This window comes from Camelina sativa, chromosome 8 (assembly GCF_030686135.1).
Source record: "Camelina sativa cultivar CO46 ecotype springtype chromosome 8, ASM3068613v1".
NCBI classification, from domain to species: domain Eukaryota; kingdom Viridiplantae; phylum Streptophyta; class Magnoliopsida; order Brassicales; family Brassicaceae; genus Camelina; species Camelina sativa.
The window spans coordinates 7,887,132-7,909,410 of NC_141887.1; the positions used below are offsets into that span (position 1 = coordinate 7,887,132).

At 34.8% G+C, this 22,279-nt stretch overlaps 4 protein-coding genes and 1 long non-coding RNA gene across 5 annotated transcripts; 3 read left to right on the top strand and 2 right to left on the bottom strand.

The window, feature by feature from the left end:
• Positions 1 to 6,648: 6,648 nt before the first annotated feature.
• LOC109126071 (uncharacterized) lies at positions 6,649 to 7,227 on the bottom strand. The gene has a single exon (XM_019229149.2). The coding sequence runs from the start codon at positions 7,188 to 7,190 to the stop codon at positions 6,867 to 6,869; it is 324 nt and encodes a 107-aa protein (XP_019084694.1). The 5' UTR covers positions 7,191 to 7,227; the 3' UTR covers positions 6,649 to 6,866.
• Positions 7,228 to 7,480: 253 nt separating this feature from the next.
• On the top strand, positions 7,481 to 9,054 carry LOC104706738 (protein PLASTID TRANSCRIPTIONALLY ACTIVE 7). The gene is made up of 4 exons (XM_010422953.3): positions 7,481 to 7,577; positions 7,651 to 7,698; positions 7,793 to 7,852; positions 8,556 to 9,054. The coding sequence occupies exons 1-4, from the start codon at positions 7,539 to 7,541 to the stop codon at positions 8,889 to 8,891; spliced, it is 483 nt and encodes a 160-aa protein (XP_010421255.1). The 5' UTR covers positions 7,481 to 7,538; the 3' UTR covers positions 8,892 to 9,054.
• A 6,864-nt stretch (positions 9,055 to 15,918) lies between these two features.
• On the bottom strand, positions 15,919 to 16,769 carry LOC104706739 (uncharacterized). Its single transcript, XR_754468.3, has 3 exons — positions 16,628 to 16,769; positions 16,274 to 16,314; positions 15,919 to 16,166 (listed from the first exon to the last, which is right to left on the bottom strand). It is a non-coding gene; the product is annotated as an uncharacterized LOC104706739 (long non-coding RNA).
• A 1,018-nt stretch (positions 16,770 to 17,787) lies between these two features.
• On the top strand, positions 17,788 to 19,794 carry LOC147939791 (uncharacterized). Its single transcript, XM_087461030.1, has 4 exons — positions 17,788 to 18,162; positions 18,249 to 18,403; positions 18,741 to 19,169; positions 19,230 to 19,794. Exons 1-4 carry the CDS (start codon positions 17,788 to 17,790, stop codon positions 19,792 to 19,794), a joined length of 1,524 nt encoding a protein of 507 aa, XP_087317156.1.
• A 1,522-nt stretch (positions 19,795 to 21,316) lies between these two features.
• On the top strand, positions 21,317 to 22,018 carry LOC104706740 (uncharacterized). Its single transcript, XM_010422954.3, has one exon. The coding sequence runs from the start codon at positions 21,317 to 21,319 to the stop codon at positions 21,881 to 21,883; it is 567 nt and encodes a 188-aa protein (XP_010421256.1). The 3' UTR covers positions 21,884 to 22,018.
• Positions 22,019 to 22,279: the final 261 nt, after the last annotated feature.

Here is a 22,279-nt window from a genome sequence, read left to right on the forward strand (position 1 = left end):
AGCTTGAAATCATCTCTCTTCACATCTTGAACTCCAATAAGACTTCTCATTTCCTTGAATTTGATCATTGCGAGTGCCTTTGTCAAGATATCAGCCTTTTGTTCACTGCCGGGAACATGCTCAACCTCTATCTGCTCACACTCGACACATTCGCGGATGAAGTGATACCTCGTGTGTATATGCTTGCTCCGACCGTGAAACACCGAGTTCTTAGTAAGTGCAATTGCGGACTTGTTATCTACACGAAGAGTTACTTTTTCACATGCCGTACCAGTGGACTCTCCAAGAAGGTTTTGTAGCCAAATCGCCTGTTTTGCAGCCTCCGTGGCTGCCATGAATTATGCTTCACAGGAGGACAATGCCACCGTCTCTTGTTTCTGCGTACACCAAGTGATAGGACATCCATCGAGATAAAAGATGTGACTGGTTGTACTCTTACCGTCATCCTCATCCACATTGTGACTATTTTCACTGTAGCCAATTAGACCGGTCTTATCCACACGAGTAAACACGAGACCATAGGAGAGTGTCCCACGCAAGTATCGAAGAACTTGCTTTAATGCTGCTCCATGTGACACCTTCGGCTCTTTTCGATACTTGCTTTAATGCTGCTCCATATGACACCTTCGGCTCTTGCATATACCTGCTTAGCAAACCAACATAATAAAATAGATCAGGTCGTGTATGGAGCAAGTACCTTAAGCACCCAATGTTTCTTCTATATTCTTTTCCATTAATACAATCTTCTCTTGGTGCTTTAGACAACTTCAACCCCGAGTCCATTTGTATATGAACCGAATTGCAACTACTCATTCCAGCTTCCTCAAGAATATTCTCTGCATATTTTTCTTGTTTTAGCATAATACCACCTTTAAACTGAGCAACTTCGATTCCAAGATAAAAAGTTAACTTTCCCAAGTCACTCATTTCGAATTTTGAAGCCATTCCCCTTTTGAAATCAAGTATCATACTTAAACTCGAACCTGTGACCAAAAGGTCATCCACATAATCAGCAACGAGAAGGAGGTGACCTTGTTCTTCTTTACGATATAGTGACGGTTCCATCAAGCATCTTACGAACTTAAGTTCTTTAAGAATTTCGTTTAACTTGTGATTCCAAGCCCTACGTGCTTGTCTTAACTCGTAAAGTGCTTTGTTCAACTTATACACTTTATCCTCACCTCCCTCGACTGTAAATCCTTCCGGCTGAGTTACGTATACAACTTCCTTTAATTTTCCGTGAAGAAACGCGGTTTTGACGTCAAGATGATGAACCTCCCATCCGTGAGATGTTGCCAGTGCAATGATGAGACAAACCGTCTCAATTCTTGCTACCAGAGCAAACACCTTGTCGAAGTCAACACTGTGTCTCTGCACATAACATTTAGCCACCAGCCTTGCTTTGTGTTTGTTGATGCTTCCATCCGAGTTTCTTTTCAACTTAAACACCCACTTCAAACCAATTGGCTTAACCCTGGGAAGGAAGATCAACTAAGTCCCATTTTTTTCCTTTCAATCGAAAAAAATTCATCCTCACATGCTTCTCTCCATGCTCTGAGCTGCTTGGTTTCATTATAATCCCACGGCTCTTCATTCACTACTTACAACCTGTCTCAGCAGTCTTCTCAGCATCGGCTGACTCTGTTCTTGTGCAGAGATATCCTCTGTTTCGGGTTTGGGAGCACGAGCTCTGGTTTCATCACCATCAATGTTACCCTCATCTTTCTCCTCAAAGTCGGGTTCTGCTTCTGAATTGCCTCCTTCGACAACAACTTCTTCTCCTCGAAGCCCATTGTTTCCAAACTCTCCAAACTCGAATCTCAACGTTCCTGGTATTTCAGATTCTTCACTGACTACACTACTCCATTCCCAGCCTTTTGTTTCATCAAAGACCACATCCCTACTGACCACAATTCTTTGAGTGGTCGGATTTAATAACCGATAAGCCTTCGACCCAGGTTCTGTGCCAAGATGCACTAAAGGTCGTGATCGATCGTCCAGATTCTTGAGAAGTGATGTCTCTGTTTTCGCAAACCCGATACACCCAAAGACACGAAATTGCTCGATGTTTGGTTTCCTTCCCTTGAATACCTCATATGGAGTTTTCTCGATCAAAACCCTTGTAGCAACTCTGTTTAGAAGATACGTAGCATTTCTTACCGCCTCACCCCATAAGTAATTGGGTAAGTTCATATGCTTCAACATGCTCATATTCATCTCCATTAATGTCCTATTCCTCCTCTCTACCACTCCATTTTGTTGATGAGAGTATGGTGCAGTCAGATGTCTTTCAATGCTAGTTTTTTCACAAAACAAATTGAATTCATGTGACGTGAATTCTCCACCCCTATCAGTCCGAAATATCTTGATCGTAGCACATGTTTCTTTCTCAATTTGCAATTTGAATTTCTTGAATTTGTCAAAGGCTTCGCTCTTGTCTTTTAACAGTAAAGTCCACATGTAACGACAGTAATCATCGATTAACACGAAGATATACATGTTCCTTGCCAATGTAGAGGGTGTTATGGGTCCACAAAGGTCTCCGTGTATAAGCTCAAGTGTTCGTGTGGCATGAAACGTGGTTGCTTGGGGAAATATTTTTCTGACTTGTTTTTCAAGCAAACATGAACCACAAGTTTCCTTCTCGATCGTGATACACGACATTCCTAAGACCAATTCTTTCTTCACCATTGTTCTCATCGTCTCAATGCCAATGTGTCCCAATCTCGCATGCCATTTAGTTGATTCACTCACCGTTTTAACTTGTAGACACTTAGTGGGTTCTACGTCCATGACCACCTTATAGAGTCTGTTCCTCGATCTAATTGCTTTGACCAGTAGTCTGCCGTCTCGATCGTGCAGAGTTAAGTAGTCCTCTCTCATCCTCACGTCGCATCCGGACTCAGTAGCCTGCCCAAGACTGATTATGTTACTCTTTAGTCCTGCTATGAAGTAGACATTAGCTAACACCTTCTTCTCTCCATCTCTAGTTACGAAAAATATGGAACCTTTGCCTTTGATGTCGATGTGTGAGTCATCTCCGAACTGGACCTTTCCTTTGACCGTATCATCTATCTTTGAAAAATACTTGCGGTTGCCTGACATGTGATTGCTAGCCCCATTGTCCAAGTACCATATGTTTTCAGAATGTGTGTCAAACTCGCTTGGCTTCACTTTCATTTCATTGAGATACACCACCTCATGCATCATCAATTCTTCATCCTTTTGTGTGTCATCAGCCTCAACTTCTTGGGTTTCTTGAAGCTTAAGCAACCTGTCAGGACAATCTGAAACATAATGACCCGACTTATCGCACCGATAACATACAATCTTCGACATATCTCATTCTTGTTTGTATCCTCCGAACTGTGGATTGCTGAACCGTCTGCTTCCCCTTTCACGGCCGTAAAAATGACCGCCTTGTACTCTACCATGTCCAAAACCATAGTTCCCTTGATAGGATTGTGTATCCATATTTGCATACATGAGTTTGCCTTGATCACTGGTTTGATCTTCTTCTTCCTCACGAGTTCGCTCCTCATAAGTTTTTAGCCTTCCAACGATGTCTTCAAAACTCGTTGCATTTAGGTCAAGGACCTGTTCAAGCGATGCAATAATATGAATATACCTCCTCCGTGGTAAACTTTTAAGAAATTTCTTAACAAGTTTTGGCTCCTCAATGTTTTATCCTAGGGTTGCAGATTTTGTGGACAGTTCCGAGAGTCGACCTACGAAGTCATCAATGGTATCGCTATCTTTCATCCTCATTCTGTCGAATTCTGCCATCAAGGTTTGTAACCTTGCTTCTCTCACCCATTCAACTCCAATGTGTCAGGCTTTGATAGCATCCTAGATGCCTTAGAAGTATCTAAGTTTCTGACCTGTAAGATCAAGGCTTCTGGTATTGATTGGAACAGAAGGGTTCTGGCCAGGTCGTTGTGGTCTCCATTGTCTGATCCAGGTTCGATAGACTCCCAAGCTTTGTTCACCTTGAGTAATACCTTCATACGCATTGCCCATACTGTATAATTTACAGCATTCAACATCGGACATTGGATGCTAGAAGGATCACCTTCTTTTGGCTTGGCAAGAACAATATCAACAATATCACCCATGATTCTTGTTTCTTAAAAAAAAAATTCTCTCGAGATTGTTAACGTGTTTGATTCAATACTCGCTCTGATACCAAATATTGAATCAAGGTTTAAGAATTTAAGAAGAACAAAGTATAACTCACTTTAGTTGCTTAAGAAAAATCACTCAAAAACCAAAGCTCTCAAACTCTCAAATCCCTATTCTCTCTCGTCTAATGCCACAACTCAACATTAGCGTTTATATAGAAGAGAGGTAAATATTTATCCTAACAACCTTTAGGAAATATTACATAATTTAGATACCTCCTAAATCTTTAGATATGTATATTCTAAATATACTTAGCTTGAACCTCAAGCTATTTCAAGCTTACACCAACATTTGGAACGTTATATCGTTAAATCAACAAATCAAATTTATTTAACATATCGCATACACTTGTCATGTTTCTCTATTTTACCATGTTTAAGCATAGTTTTATCTTCAGTTTTGCATTGTTTAGAAGCTAGTTTTAGCATTTCTATGCATTTTAGCTTCAGTTTATGCATTAGGATAGAATTTGCATAGCATTTGCATAGTAGGTGAATCAAGTGCTTTGGAGCATGGAAGGGAGCTGTGATCAAAGAGAAGACATCTAGTGAAGCGGATCAAGATTAAAGTGGATTTTAGATGAGTTCGTGAAGTCACTCGACCTGACACATGAACGAGCATGGAGAAGCACTCGACCAGGTGGCAATAGGACTTCAGGAGGCGCTCGACCAAGCACTTGACAGAACACATGGTCGAGCATTTGCCCAGCCGACTTACTCTTTTGTCTTCTAGCCAATTAGGGATTCCCCCACTTACTATATATATATATATATATATATATAATATATATGTGTGTGTATTGTACATGCAGCCGCACAGTAGTCAATAGAGTCCTAGTGAGTCAGCTTTTAATCTAATTTTTGCTACTTACCTTTTTAAACATTTTGTAATCCAAATATCTTTTGATCTGTTGAGTATTTGCCTTTACTTTGTATTAAGTTGTTCATCTCATCATTTTCTATCTATCCATGTCTGTTTCATCATTTTCTAGGTTTATGTTCTTAATCATGTTTGTTAGATCTGAGTAGTGATTAGATCTTTGGAGATGGGTTTGGTTGATAAAAAGTTTGGTTTGTCTAGATTGTTTAAGCCTTGATTGTTTATAGATCCTTTCTGTATTAGTTGTTCTCTATGCTATATTTGTTCTGAGAAGTTAAAGATAGATCTGAGGTGTTTCATCATTCAAAAGATGCCTAAGATGCTTGATCAAACTAATACTGGAGATACTATGCCTAGCCTAAGAAATTAGTTATCTAGAGTGATTTTTGACAAAGAATTAACCTGGAATTTAATGTCTGTTTATTCATGTCTTAGCTAGTGAGACCTAGGTCTATGAGTGTTTAAACCTGATTGATATTGCCATGAGAGTGGATTTGTAAGTTTATGAGATCATTGTCTAGGAATAGCTTGTATGAGTTTTGTTAGACAATCTCGATATCAATCCATTATTCCCATCTTTAAGATCTATTTGCTTCTTGTTTATTCTCTGTTTTCTCTGTTTAATCGCTTTGATTCTTTTTCTGTGTTGTTTAAGTTGTTAGAATTGCATCTGTTCTTCGTTTAAGTCCACTCGACCACCTCGCTCAACCACGGTTCATACTGTACTCGATTGTTTGCATATCACTTTCTTTATAGATTGATATCTTTTATGGTGCAACAACATAAAAGGTATTAAAACACCTTGCACTTCATATATGCATGTACAATCTTTGGTTTATGTTTGTTTGATCTCTGTCTATCCATATAATGATTAAGAACATAAACCTAGAAAATGATGAAACAGACATGAATAGACAGATAATGATAAGATGAACAACTTAATACAAAGAAATAAAAGCAAATACTATTTGGATTACAAAGTGTTCTTAATCATGTTTGTTAGAAGAGCACTTCATATATGCATGTACCACTTAAAGTCCATCATTATCTATCTATCCCACTAATTATTATTGAATTAATTTCTTTTAATTGTGACATTCCTCTTTATCCTCCAACTTTTTTACCATGAAAAATAATTTTTATTACACATCATTCCTCCTCCACGTCAAATGGGCAACAATAGAACACAAATATTCATTCTCAAATATTGATGAGGAACAAAAAAAAAAGAACTGTTCCACATGATAGTTTGATGTTTGGTTCGGTTACGGATATTTAAACCGTATCCGAGAGAGACTACACATAATAATAATAATAATAATAATAATAATAATAATAATAATAATAATAATAATAATAATAGATATTCGTTCTGTTTTTCACAAATTTACCATACCCAAGTTTTTTTTTTTTTCTTCAAATTATATCACATCAACAAACACATAATCGTGACTAAAACCAAATCCAAAAACCAAGACTATTGTAATACAACATACACATAAATGAATATTAGAAAATATCCGTATGTGTAATGGTAAAATAGAGATACTGTATATAGTAAAAATCAAATAAATAAAGAAGGAGATAGATAGTGATTTCCTCTTATTCATATATAGAGATATTAATTATACTTCCGAAAACAAAGAAAACAAAATCAGACAAAAGCCTTCAAAGATTGCGAAGCTCTTAAAAACATAAACCAACATTTGTATAATGACATCAAACTTACGAAAGTCTTCTTTTACCGAAAAAAAAAAAACTTACGAGTCTTCTTCACGACCGATGCTCATCATCACTCAAATGGTCTAGGTACCGGTAGTGAGGGGTTCGACTTCTGAGGATTTTTTAGGTGGTGGTGGAGGCGATGATCTCTCGTAATGCTCAGCACCAAGTGAACGGTGGTGAGAAGAAGGATGAGTCTGACTAGATTCAATCGATGGTATATAAAAGGATGCTGCAGCATTATCCTCATCAACAAGTTTCCGGTCTGTTTGAGCATGCCCCATCATGATTATAGCTAGCAGAATACAACATCTTATTAAGAGATGAATCCTAGATACCATTTCTTTTTTTTCTTTTTCTTTTATCCGGTGATGATCGAGATAGAGTTGATTAATTTCTATGCTCATTCAACAACTATAATGTAAGGTTCCATCGTGTAATGTCGTCTATGTGTAGCTCACAATAGAGGGTTCCCACTAACTACTATTACTAATTAGATTGAATTCTTCTAAGATTTACACCAAGTTATTATTAATTTGTTTTGTAGTGTGTTTAAAGTTAAAAATTTTATGATATCAGAAGAAAAGAACCGTTCCACATGAAAGATTTATATCCGGTTCGGTTAGGGATAATTTTGTTCAAATCAGAACCGATCAAAGATAAACCATTAAACCGAACCGGAGTGGCTAGATATAAAATCAGGTTCCGGTTCTATCTATTCTTCTACTGTACAGAGTGGTGTGTGTAACCCATCCATGGCTTCTTTTTCCTTCACCTGCTCTTCGATTTTACCTGTAAGTAAATCCCTAATTGCTGATATGATTGATTGATTACTCATATGTTATTCGATTTTTTTGTATTATTCAGATTGCTGATACGAGAAGCGTGAACTTGCGCTGCACATTTCAGTCTCAGGTTCGTATGGTTTTTTTTTTTTGATATCTATACGAAGTTTTCGGAGTTAATTCAGGTAAAAATTGAGTTTGAATCTGGTTAATTTCGTTTTTAGGTTTCGTGTGGGATTCAAAGAGATGATAACGGACGCCGTGTTTGGAGGAGGAGAACATTGGTAAGATGAATGCTTGAGAGAAATCGCTCAGTTTCCACAGTTCAATGTAAAATGACCTAAATTGGAATCAGGAATCAAATATTAGGGTTTAGCTTTGCTTATAGACCACAGAAGAAAGCATTGTCCTCTTGATTTCCAGTTTAGGTTTTTTACACACTGAGGATGAACTCTGCTCATTTCTGTGTAAACTTTGTATATGAATTTTAGAAAAACAACAAGGCTTTCTTACTACTAGTTAGTCGTTATTCAAGTCACAGTGAGTGGTCTTAGTGTAATCGATATAATGCATAGAAGGAGATGGAGATTGTCTTTATCTAAGTTTGTAGGACATCGTTGTAAAAAATACTCTGGATCTTTGTTCTTATTGGACATCTTGTGAACTATCTGTGTTTGTTGTTTGATCGTATTAGGTTCTTGAGGGTTTGTTTTGAGTATTCACAACTACTCCAATATCCAGAACAGTGCATTCTCTTTGTTATATGTGTAGCTCCAAAGTTTCTTACACTATTGTCTAGATTCTTTACTTCCTCAAACCTTTTCTTTTGCATTGACCATATGTATCACAAGACACTCGTCCAATCCCATTAATTATAGTGAGATATCAACCAAGTGTTTTGCAATTTTTGTAAAGCAGCCATCGATTGTTTCATAAACTAACAACCTCTCCTATGTCGTTCTGCTGTTTTTCTTTTTGGGTCTGTAGACGAAGAAGGATGATATGTTGCGTTACAAAATGCAAAGAGTTCCGTTTGTGGAAGAGCAAGTAAGGAAGATTAGAGAAGTTGGCAAGGTTATGACAATGGACATAGAGCAGCTTCTTTTGAGAGAAGACAATCGGTTTGAATTTGTCAACAGCGTAGCAGCTGAAGCGACAGAGTACGTGGAAAAGAACAGAGACGAATACGGAGGTTCCAAAAAAGCCATCTTTCACGTTCTGAGTAACCGTGTGAACGATCTCGGGTTTGATCGCCCTGAGGCTTATGTAGAAGCTGATCCTTACAAACCCGGTCCTGGCTATTTGTTGGAGTACTACACATAATATGCCAATATATATTCTCACAGCTTTGTTGTTGTATTACCAAAACCAAATCTCTATGCATCCACAGCTTTATTGTTTTGTAGTTAATTTTGGTAGAACAAATCTGTTTAATTTGTTCTGGCTTTCATCTATCTATAAAAGGAAGCATTATTCACTAAATAAACATAAAGTTAGAGATTATTACATGAAATGTCATTACAAACAAAAAAAACAGAAAAAAAGTAGAATTGTATTAAATTAAAATTGAAAAGACGCGGACTCTGTCTAACCCGACCCGAAGTTTATGGGTTTGATAAAAATTTCGAACAAAACATAAATGAGCGACTGAGTATATTTTTAAAATCTAAAAAGGAAATCTTGCAGAGTAAAAGGGAAGCATTTAATAATATATTACATATTTGTATGACTAATGATCCAAACGTTTTGGGCTATCTTATAGTACAAATTGGGCTATCTTATAGTACAAATTGGTCCACTTTTATATAACGTGTCCAATACTTTGGTTCATAGTTTGCTATGGAATGACGTTTTTTTATTGGAAAGTTAATTATGGGAACGAACGGTACATGTAAAAAATATCCAACCAGATATTGATTTCTAGAAATTTTGTCAATCTCACACGTAAATTAAAGAAATTAAGAGAGGGCTAATTACTCTCAAATACAACATATCAAAGATCCGGTAAACTAAACATATCAATTCACGTAATTCGAGCGCATTTATTTATATGTCAACTTTCCAAATTTAAAATATATTATAACAATTATGGAAAACCAGATTTTACAAAATCTTGGATGCATTTCACATGTTTAATATTCCTCAATTAGTAGTGAAATTACGCAAATTTGGGAGTTATTCCACGTTTACGGAATATTAAACATGGCAAAATTTTTACCACTTACCTAATTTTCCTATCATGGTGTACGACTATAAAAACCATACAACGTGATGTTATTGTTACTCAAATCAAACACATAAAACAGTATACTACAAGCAATACTTCTACAAAAAAAAAACTAGATTCGGACCCGCACGTACATGCGGGGTTGATTTCAAAAATTAAGGTTATTATTAAGTTTGCAATATATTATGTATATGCAGGATAATGTTTATAAACATATTTTTAACGAATATTAGTAACATTTATAATCTAAACTCGTATCAGTATAGTATTTGATATGTTTTTGGTTTTTGGACGAAAAGAATGATTATATATGTTTTGTTTTTAGACGAAAAGTATAAACAACTACAATTAAAAAAATAAGATGAAAATAGAATGTTTATATATGAACAGAAAAACCGTCACGTCCCATATACGTCATATTTATTCTACTTTATAAGTGTGACTTTAATAATACTTTACCCATTTAAGATTGTAAATCTTAGTCTAACAGATAAAGAAATAGGTAGAAGATTCGGATGGGATACTCGTACTTCATGTACTTTTTGTTTGGATATTTAACTTTTACAAATTAGTGGATATTATACAAATTTTCTTTATATTTCATAAAATTATCTATAAAATCTGCTATAATGATTAAAATTCCTAAACTCAATGACCTTAGCGTGACAAATCTACATTGATAGGCTTACCTTGTAATGGTTTTGCTATTTTTTTACTTGTGGAAAACTCTTCACCCAAAAACCACAGGAGCAATATCTGCATTGGCCATGTTGAATTTACAAAACCCGTAGGTAACATGTATTTCAATTTAAAAAAATTATTATCTATAAAATATGTCTTAAGAGATTGGATTAGAGATTATTTTATATTTTGATAGTCTAAAACTCTGTAAAATTTTCAAAAATACTCAAATTTATTCCATTTCAAAGTTATATATTTATCCATTCTAAATTGCTCTTACTCAACTTAGATTTTGAGAATAAAATATAGCTATTAAAAAAAATGGAATTTTACCCAAAATTTTATATATTCATGTGTGAAAATAAGTGAAACTATTCACTTTTAAAATTGATATTTATTCATTGGTATTTATAAATGAAACTTATCCTTATGCACTAACATTGTTACAATAGTTATGTTGGTATGATATGTTCTTTCGTTTTAATTGGTCTGATAGCTTCTTTTTGTCCCAACAAAAAAAAGTTGGTATGTTTAGTTCTATATTTATGCAATTGAATTAAAATTGATTTCTTTATATAATTTAAAATTGATAATTATATTTCCAATATTTTATGGTAGATTATTGGTTCATATAAGTTTGGATATGAAATTATAACTAATACTCTAAAATATACTTTGTTTGATTTCCGTAATTTTAATAACACACAAATTAAATTAAATTAAACAAAAATGTGAATTTACAATTTAAAAATGATTTTAAAAAACACATTAATAAAATTTTGATTTTTTATACCACACATATATACACATATATATACCTACGCTATATGTGTGGATGGTTACACAAATCTACTATACAATTAAATTGATTAGAATCAATCACTTGAGAAGTATATTCTTCATAATTAAAGTCCTTTGACAATACTCCTTCACGTTTCACCTTATATGTTTTCTCTTTCACACCATATCTAGTAACAACATTTGTTTTTTTACCGCCTGCAAACATATATATACATATAAATATTTAATTCATGTGTGACAAAAAAATAATAAAATCATTTATATATTGGTATTTCCACGTATTTTTTTGGTAGGAGGTATCTCCACGTATCTATACTGGTATCTTCATGTATCATTAATAATATATAAAATAAAAATAAACAACTATCAAACTGGGGTTTTATGGTAATGAATTTAAATGATTGTATATGTTTGGATACGGATTTAGAACCCATTCTCTTAGCCACATTAATCACGATCCAAATAGGAATCTCCCTGTTTAACCAACTGATCTTTTTTTTTTTTTTTTCCTAAAACTAAATCCAATGGAATGTAATAATCTCAAAATTTATGCCTAGATAGTGAAAAATGCTTCTCTTTATTTAAAGAAATCTAGCTTGTCACTAATTCAGTCTGAATCTCTTACCTAATCTGTTGAACTAAAATGTATAATCTTAAATGGGTATTAAAACTAAAGTTATAAGATACCAAAACAAGACATACATGGGATGGGAAGGGTTCTCTGTCCCAAAATAGCCATACCACAATTTTCTTACTATTTTTTTCATAGAGTGATCTTCTTACTTATAAACCTGCACTTATGTATTACAAACATAATAATAATTTTAGCTTTAAAATCAATTCCGCACGTATTTAATTTAGTTTGGAATAAATTAAAAAAAAAACACAAAGTTTCATTCATAGAATAATTGTTTTATAATGCTAACATGGTTTTTGGCACCTTAAATGTCGTCTTGTACACTTGGAGGCAAAGTAATAAGAACCAAAATCCATGTCAATCGAATAGGTGGTACACATGCAGATCTTATACTTTCCCTCCTAAAAGAAACATTTAAACATGCAATTAGTTTGCATGATCCTTCTATAAAATATAAGTAATAGAAATATACTTGACGTAATATCCATACATTGGTCATTACTTTAGTTGCTTCCAAAACTTCTGAAATGGTTTTGCGAGGAAAAAGGTTAACATACTTTCTTGAATTGTCAAGGATGTGATAGTCCATCCTTCGGTAACCTAAATCATAAGTAGTAAACATAGTTTAGTCATAACTAAATATAATACTTGCCAACAAAACATAATTTTTAAAAATCAAGTAACTTGCAGAGACACATCGGGTAAATTCAATCATCTCTATGGCTTCCCTTTTCTGATTTTCTATGTGTGCATTATTTGCACTTGAACCTCCAACATGTTTTAAAAGGTTTGGTCATAGCAAGACTTGTGAGTAGCATTTGCAACTATTGTGATTTCAAAAGTGTATGCTTTTGTGAATGGTTTTAATAGTGGGGTGCTATGTTAAACTTGTAGGATGTTTCTATATTTATAGCCTTATGTAACTACTCGATGAAAGGAATATGCCGGATCCGGTGCAATATTCCTAAACAATAGTAACGTATTACATTCGAATTGCCAAAAAAAACTTGGATTTAGATATATTTTGTTAAGATTGCGAAATTATTATTATGATAAATTTTGGAATTATCATTAATTACTTTCTTTTTTAAAAAATTGCAGGTGAAAGATATGCTCGAAGTATTTTGTTTTAACGCTTACTCATAATTGTTATGGTACGTGCTAATGTTCAGGGATATAGATTTTATTATGATTCCTTAGATTATTCATTAATAGAAGATATTCTAAGATTAAATTTTCCTAATTGTAACAATATAATAAGGGAAGCATTAAAGTTTGACGTGCTAATTAGATGGGTAGATTTGTTTAGATATTGGCATATACATGACGAATATCGTGTAACCATATTGTTTGCTTCCGAATTTGATGTGTTAATAACGCATTAAATGTTTGTTTGCTCCGTACACTTAAATATGAATCTGTTTGGCTCTGATTTTTTTGCTAAAATATCACATATAATATCTGTTTGGCTACAAAATTCCTTATTAATTGTGTCAGTTTGGCTTCAAGAATTATACATATCCTTATTCCGATTTAAATGGCATTTCATTTCATGTAATAATCTCTTAATCTATATTTACTTATTATAAATGCTTCTCTTTTAATAGTATAGATAGATGGCTACTAACAATGTTTTCACAAGTCTTGCTACCATTAAGCCCTTCAAGACGACTTGGAAGCTATTATAGAGTTCGAGATAAAGTGTTGATTCCACGGATACTGCTAACACCGTCAGATACCAAGCTTTTTTTTATGATGAGAAGAAGACAACTCCCGTTAGTTGTTGCTTTTGCCATGGCCATAAACAAAAGTTAGGGACAGTCTCTCGAAAACGTTGGTCTATATTTACCCAGACCATGTTTCTCTCACGGCCAGCTGTATGTTGCTATCTCTAGAGTAACTTCTAAAAAAGGATTAAACATCCTTATTGTTGACAAAGATGAGAAACCGCAGAAGAGGACAATGAATATAATCTTCAAAGAAGTTTTCAAAAATCTATAGATTTCAGCGAGGAAAGCAAAATGGATTATGGGTACTAGGTATTTTACATAATCGATGATATTAAATAAAATCCTTGTGTGTGTTTCAGATTGATGTACTTATCTGTTTTCAATATTTGGTTTCAGGGCCTATACTTTTTTGAAGGTACTTTACGATAAGAAGGGAGTTATGATCAAAACAATGATGCTTTCCAAATCTAAATATGGTACTGCACTGTCTTCATTATCCAAACTACCATTAATGTTGCGAATTAATAAGATGGTAATGTCAAATAGAAAACTGATTATGTTGGAAAGACAGAAGTTTCTAAATGGGTTACATTTAAGGAGTATGTGGTGTGAAAATTGAAGCAAGTGTAGGCAGAACGGAGAAAAGGAATGTGACAAGAATCAAGATGTCAGATAGGTGCTGCTAACTATCCATGATTTCATCTATTTATCTGATTACTTGGCAACTTAGTTCTGTTTTCGAAATTTTAAAATACAGTAATTTCCAAATGATTAATTAAGCATTAAGACAGAGTTTTCAATTTTTGGGAAATTTGTTATGTCATACGATATTCAATAATATTACCAAAGTTCTATTCCGTTCAAGTCACTCTTACTTTTTAAGTCTAAACTATCTATACTCAAAAAAACAAATTTCTAATTAACAACATAATAATTTCATTTGTAAATAAAAATAAAATTATGAAAACATGCCCGCACGTAATTAACAATATAACAATTTCATTTGTAAATAAAAATAAACTTATGAAAATATGCCTGCAGGTATGTGCGGGTCCGACTCTAATGTCTTTTTAAATCAAAATCATATAATTTCAGTGCAACAGTTTGTTGTAAACTTGTAATCAGAACTCTCTATGCATACTTCATGCGTATTTAATATGTTATGACCATTTTTGATCCGACCAGTCTTTTTTTATTGGTTAAACTCTATCTAGTAAATGTCAAATAACTAATATTCCTTCTGTATCAAAGATGATTTTCTAGTATTTTTTTTTGTATCACAAAGAATAATTTTTTGTATACTTTTATCAATTAATGCTAAGAAATTGTAAATTTCAAGAAACATTAAATGAGAATTTAAAATTTTGATGAAATTATTGGTTAATAATTATAAAATATCTTATTATAAATAAATAATACACTCCTCATTAAACATTAAATATTTTTCTTAATTCATGTAAAAATCCTATAACATCATCTATTGTGATACAGAGGGAATAATATTATGTAAAAGTAGTTAAATAGTATTTATGGTTTGTAAATTTTGAGCTTTTAGCTAAACAGTCAATAAATAAACTTAATACTCATTCTTTTTTGAAAATACTACGTAGTATTATTAAATACGATTGAGCTGATCTTTTGTTGACAAAAAAAAAATTTATTAAATACGACTAAATTTATATAGAATTCTAATTTCTACATGAAAACTCCTTGACAAATAAAAGCTCTATATATATATATTAGGGGACACTACAAATGTGATCATCGAATTACCATACGTTAAAACTTAAAAGCCATTTTTTTTAGAATGACTACATCGACTAAGAACAAATAAAATTATAATAAAAACAGTTAATTTGTTTAAACTATTGGTCTAGCGACTTATAGTGAAGGGAAGAGCAGCGATTTATCATTTATAGTGAAGTTAAGAGCAGGAGGTGGCCTCTCATGTGGTAGGAATAAAAATGGATCCTTATTCGCATAGTTGTCTTTTATACCCACATATTTCATCAACCTTTTAAATTAAAAAATTATTATTATTTTTAATTATTCAAGATTAAAATCCTCTGAATAATAAAAAAAAGGACGCAGCATCTTGTATAATACTCCCTCCGTTTCAAAATATAAGATGCTTTAGAGAAGTTTTTTGTTTCATAATATATGATGTTTTCAAGTTTCTATGTAACTTTTAGATTATTTTAGTATTTTATTTTATGCAGTATTGTTTTTGATTGGTTAAACTTGTTAAAAGTAAAAACTTCTTAATCTGTGTGCTTTAATTAAAACATCATATATTTTAAAACGGAGGGAGTATATTTTTATGGAAATTATTATTTATATGACATTTTCAAGTTAGCTGAATCATTGAATGATATGCTTTGTGATACTTTTATGCTTGTAATGGTCAACTAATTTTTCTTGTTATAGGCATGTACTGATGGTGCTTTTGGAGGTGTGGGCGGCCCAGTGTAATCCATCTCTAGATCGACTCTTCTTCTATTCATCACCATCTCCTCTTTAACCTTTAAAAACAACAAATTAAAATAGTATATATATATATATATTTTTAGTTTGGATGTGCATATTTGTAATCGATATATAACACTTTAAAAATCGTTGTTGTTGATACCTCATAGTTGACGTTGTCAAGATACGAAGTCTCAGCGATCCCTAAGAAAATATGAAGCATGTACACAAAACATTTATAACATCAATATATATATATTTTTGAACTCCTTCGGAAAACCAATCTACAATAGTATACTTACACTCTAATTTTATCTATGCTTAGTTAATTCAACAAACAGTAATAGGTTACGTTACTTATTTGCAAAAGCAACAGATTGTAAAAACATGACTCAGCTAGTTAATTTACGTTTCTACAATCTAGATTTTATAAGTACTTTTAAGTTTTAAGGCTTAGTTTACATATTGGAGCCACGAAGTAAAGCATAAGTTAGAACAGTGTTTAAATGTTCAGTACCTGAAGAAAACATCGGGGGAACGAGCAAGAAGGCTACAAGAATCATAACCAGCTTCATCTTTTAGAAATATTTTCTAATTTTTCTGTGTTTGGTGATATTTGAATGATTCGAGTTTATAATTCTTCTGGCTTAGAAGACACATGCTGACAGCATGTAGACATATATATAGATAGATATAAAGTAGAGTCAACTATAGATATCAAGGTAACGGATCAACAACTTTAATACAAGTGTTCTATCAGTTTGAAAATTTTAAGAATGATGAATCCCTTAATAACTAGTCAAAGTGAATACGTATACAATCCATTCTTTCCTTTCTTGGAACTTGTTAAAAGATTATATCAAAAAAAAATTTGTTAAGAGATTAAATTATCTGATAATTTTTTTTTGTAGTAGTTGGTTTTCTTTTTGCTTGGGTTTATCGTTTCTATGATTTTAATGAATTTGGAAATCTAAACAAAAATCATGTATTATTCATTCATTGATTTTAAAATACTTATCAAAATTATGTTAAAAAAATTATATTTCAAAAAGTATTTTTTTCATACTTTTACCTCAAAGTTGTATGAATTTTTTTTCTTTTGAATAATCTAATTTCACTAAATGAAAATAAAGAATTCGTATATACATATAAAATGTTAATAATCAGAAATTTAAAAAAAAAACGTCGAAATGGAGAAAGAGAGGATAATAATGTTGGTATATATTTTGTGCTCACCAAAATATGCTTTGCTTTGTCTTTTCGGGGATCCCTAGATGTCGAATTAACGAGTCAGTCTTCTTCAGCATAATATCATTGTAACACTCTTTTTGTGTCCGATAAATTTATAGTTTTCTCTTTTCGGATCCAGTTTTTTCTTTTTAGAGAGAGGAATACTAATTTCTTTGAATGGAAGTATAAAGAACACTATTCGAGTTTCTTGCATATGTACACTGGAAACAAAAAACCTTAACAGAGAGAATTATCTTAAAGAAAATAGCCATGCATGCATAAACATAAGCTAATTACCAGGAACTCATCAGCGAACTGATAAAGGGGGGGAATCCGCATCCTAAAAAAAGGATCAGGAATAGACCAGAAACTCATCAGCGAACTAAGGGACGCAGTAAAAGCAATCCTCCGGTTAAATCAGTGGTTAGACATCAGAGGGATAATTCAATGTCTGTTGTTACTCAAGAAAAGGTGAAGGACTGGATTAAGGAGAGTAAAGAAAGGAAAATACCGATTGTTCCAATAGTTCAGCCTGTTACTCCCAAAGAAAGTCAGTGGATTGTAGTAGGTGCAAAAAATAAAGCAAAAGACAAGACTCGTCAGAATGGAAAGAATAAGGAGGCTCAATCGGTGGGACAACTCTCTGTTTCAGACCCAGTTAAGTCGATTCCGGGTGTTCAGGCATCTCGTAAATTGGCAAAGGTGGAATCTAAGAAGCAGTTTGGTATAGCTAGGCAGGGGTTGGCATATCAGTTTAAAGTGTCAGGTCTGGGCTTAGCTATGGTGGTTAGTAAGTCTTCAGGGGAGTCTTCAGTCTTGCAGGTTAATCGAGGAGATGCCTCGATTACGCCTGTTAGCATATGAAAGAGCGTAGCTCTACCTTCAATTTTGGGTTTTTGATGATGAAGGTTTTTTCTTGGAACATAAGAGGTCTTAATAGCCTTTCTCGACAAAGGTTCCTAAAGGAGTGGATAGCTAGTAATAAACCCATAATGGGTGCTATCTTGGAAACGCATGTCTCAGAGGAGAATGCGGTTAATATTTTGGGGTCTACCTTTCCCGGGTAGAGAGGTTGTTTCAACTATGAATTCGCGGAGCTAGGAAGGATATGGGTGGTGTGGGATCCATCTGTATCAGTGGTTTGTCTATACAAGTCTGCTCAAATAATGCTATGTGGTGTGTATATGCCAGCAACCAAGGAGAGCTTCTCAGTGGCATTTGTCTATGCCTACAATACAGTTAGTCAAAGGAGAGATCTATGGGACCAAATATATATGATTACTCAAGAGTCATCTGCTAGAAGCCTTCCACTCTTATTGATAGGTGACTTCAATCAAATTCTATCTGTTGATGAGCACTATTCACTCATTCCTCATTCACTTCCACTGGCGGGAATGCAGGAACTCCATGCTTGTCTGGAGGATAATTATCTATCAAATATGGCAAGTAGAGGTGATTTTTTCACTTGGTTCAATCAACGACCTGAAGATACTCATAAAACTGGACCGAGTCCTAGTCAATGAGTTCTGGAGGGACGTATATCCTGAGTCAATGTCTGTCTTTGATCCTCCTGGAGATTCAGACCATTCACCAAGCTTGGTGTTTACCGCAGCAGTCGTTGAGAGAAGGAAAACTTCTTTTAAGTATTTCTCCTTCTTATCTACTCATCAGAGATATAAAAAAGTGATTGGAGCAGCTTGGCAGGAGGAGGTATCAGTGGGATCAAAACTGTTTATGTATGGTCAGAGGTTGAAGAAAGTAAAGGTCGCTTGTAGACAGTTGAACAGAGAGGGGTTTGGTAATATTCAACAGAGGACGAAAGAGGCTCTGTAAGCTCTAGAGTTGATTCAAGCTCAATTGATGACTGATCCATCGGATTCTCTTTTCAGAGAAGAATTTGTGGCTAGGAGGCAATGGGATTTCTTTGCGAAAGCACATGAATCTTTTTATAAGCAAAAATTAAGACTTCGATGGACTCGAGATGGCGACGCTAATACAGCTTTATTCCATAAGTCTGTAGTTGATAACCAAGGGAGGAATTCAATTAAGTACCTCAGAGAGGAGGATTTTCAACGAGTTCATAATGTGAGTCAAATCAAGGACATGCTGATAGGTTATTATCAGAACCTACTGGGATCTGAGAACCACGAAGTCACTCCGATGTCAGCAGAGGAAATTCAAGCCTTAGTTCACTTCAGATGTTCACCGGATCTAGCCACACAATTATTGCAGCCTCCTTCAGATGACGAGATAAGAAATACAATTGCTTCAATGCCAAGGAGTAAGGCTCCTGGTTCATATGGGTTTCCAGCGGAGTTCTTGTGGAAAGCTTGGGATATAGTCGGTCAAGATACGGTGGAGGCAGTGAAGGATTTCTTCTCTTCTGGTTTCCTTCCACGGAGCTTTAATGCCACGGCTATCACGTTGATCCCCAAAATTCAAGGCACGGATTAGATCACTCAATTTCGTCCCATATCGTGTTGCTCAACAATTTACAAAATCATTGCCCGATTGCTGAAACAGAAGATCAAGCTCTTTATCTCAGAGGCTGTTCAGCCAAATCAAGTTGGATTTATTCAGGGACGTCAACTTTGCGAGAATGTCCTTCTTGCCTCCAAATTAGTCACTGATTTTCACATAGCCGGTCCCACTACAAGGGGGTGTCTGCAAGTTGATTTGGCAAAAGCTTATGATAGCCTCAACTGGGATTTCCTATTGAACGTCTTACATGCAATTCATCTTCCGGAGCAGTTCATAGGATGGATAAGACAGTGCTACACTACTACCTCATACATCATAGCTTTTAATGGGGAGCTCATAGGATATTTTCCCATAAAGGAAGGACTTAGGCAAGGGGATCCAGTTTCCTCCTTACTCTTTGTTCTAGCCATGGACGTACTATCAAAGCAATTGGATAATGGAGTTCTTCAGAGTGAATTTGGTCACTCATCTTAGTTTTGCTGATGATATCCTCATTTTCTTTGATGGACAACAAGAATCACTCAATGGCATTCTACAAATCCTAGAAGAGTTCAAAGCAGGTTCTGGATTGGGCATCAATAGGGATAAATCAGCTCTGTTTTTGGATGGGGGTAACTCTCAAGCAATTCAACAAACTGCAAATACTGTTGGAGTTCAGTTGGGCTCCTTCCCGGTAGAATACTTGAGTGTCCCTCTCACATCAAGGAACCTAAGAAAGCAGGACTATCAACCACTAATTGATCGTATTTTGAAGCGGTTTTCTTCGTGGACAGTGAGGTTCCTATCATTTGCGGGCCGGCTCCAATTACTTCAGTCTGTTCTATACTCCACGATCAACTTCTGGGCATCTATCTTTGTCCTTCCAAATAAGTGCCTTCAGGAGCTAGAAAGCATTTGTAGTGCTTTTCGATGGAAAGGAGCACCTAACTCAGCGAGAGGGGCCAAAGTAAGTTGGGAGTCAGTTTGTACACCTAAAGAGAATGGAGGTTTAGGATTGAGAAGGCTCTCACAGTGGAATAAGGTTTTAGCTTTGAAGCTAATCTGGATGATCTTTGCTAAGGGAGGTTCCCTATGGGTAGCTTGGGTTAGGCGCAACCTGATAGGGTCTCGTTGTTTCTGGGATTTGGATGCGAATACCTCAGGGAGTTGGATCTGGCGAAGCATTGGTAAGTTGCAAAGTCTAGCAAAGACATACATTGTCTGTCAGGTGGCTTCGGGCATAACCTGCAACTTTTGGATGGATAACTGGACCGGTTTGGGTCCGCTGATAGAGATCACTGGAGAATCGGGACCGAGAACAACTGGTCTGCATAAGTATGCAGTGGTGGCAGATGCAATAAGGAATGGTCAGTGGTGGATTTCTCAGTCCAGGAGCAGAAGCCCTATTATTATACTCCTCAAGCAATGCCTCCCACAGTCCTCTACAGTCAATACAGAAGTTGAAGCACCGGATGATTAGTACCTCTGGAAAATAGGAGAAGGTGAGGCTTCACATATGTTCTCCACGGCTAGGACATGGGAATCCTTATTTCCTACTGGTCCTAAAGTCGCTTGGTTTGCATCCGTTTGGTTTAAGGGTAGAATTCCGAAACATGCTTTCATCGCTTGGATAAACTCTAGGAACAGAATTCATACAAGGGATAGACTCATCCGGTGGGGACTTAATGTCCCTTCAGCGTGTCTTCTTTGTAATGCTCATGACGAAACTAGGCAGCATCTCTTCTTTGACTATGGCTATTCTGCTGAGATCTGGCTCTATTTCACGCTCAAAGCACAAGTATCCCCTCCATTATTGTTTGATGATAGGACTATTTGGCTCAAGAATCCAAGCCGTGATAGGAACATTTGTTTGATTCTACGACTCGCCTATCAAGCTTCGATGTACCTCGTCTGGAAAGAAAGAAATTCTCGCCTGCACAACAACATGTCTCATCCTACTTCACTGTTGATCACTCAGATTAAACAAATCCTCCGATGCCATCTTGACCCTCTCTCTCGTGCTCAACGACATATCGATCCTGACCAATCCTTCTTGGTGACATGGTTTCGTCTATTTGACTAATGTTTCTCTAATGTGAGCTTTTGTTGTATTATATTTCCTTCCTTAGGTGTATCTCTTTTGAAGACACCATTGTTGTAACAAGATGTAACAGGTTTCACTTGTTGTTAATAAAGGTATCGGTTAAAGAAAAAAAAACCATAAGCTAATTACTGGTCGTGCCAGATTCTACAAGTAAAAGCCAAACTAATAATACCAGTAATTGTAATCTTAAAAGAAAGAGTCAAACATGTGTGTAGGTTGTGCAATTTTTGTAAAGCAGCCATCGATTGCTTCATAAATTAGAAACCTCTCTATATGTCGTTTTGCTGTTTTATCTACGCTTCGGCATAAAATTCAAATCCAAAAATCCAACTGCATCCGATCTGGAAAAATTAGATTAAAACCGAACCAATATTG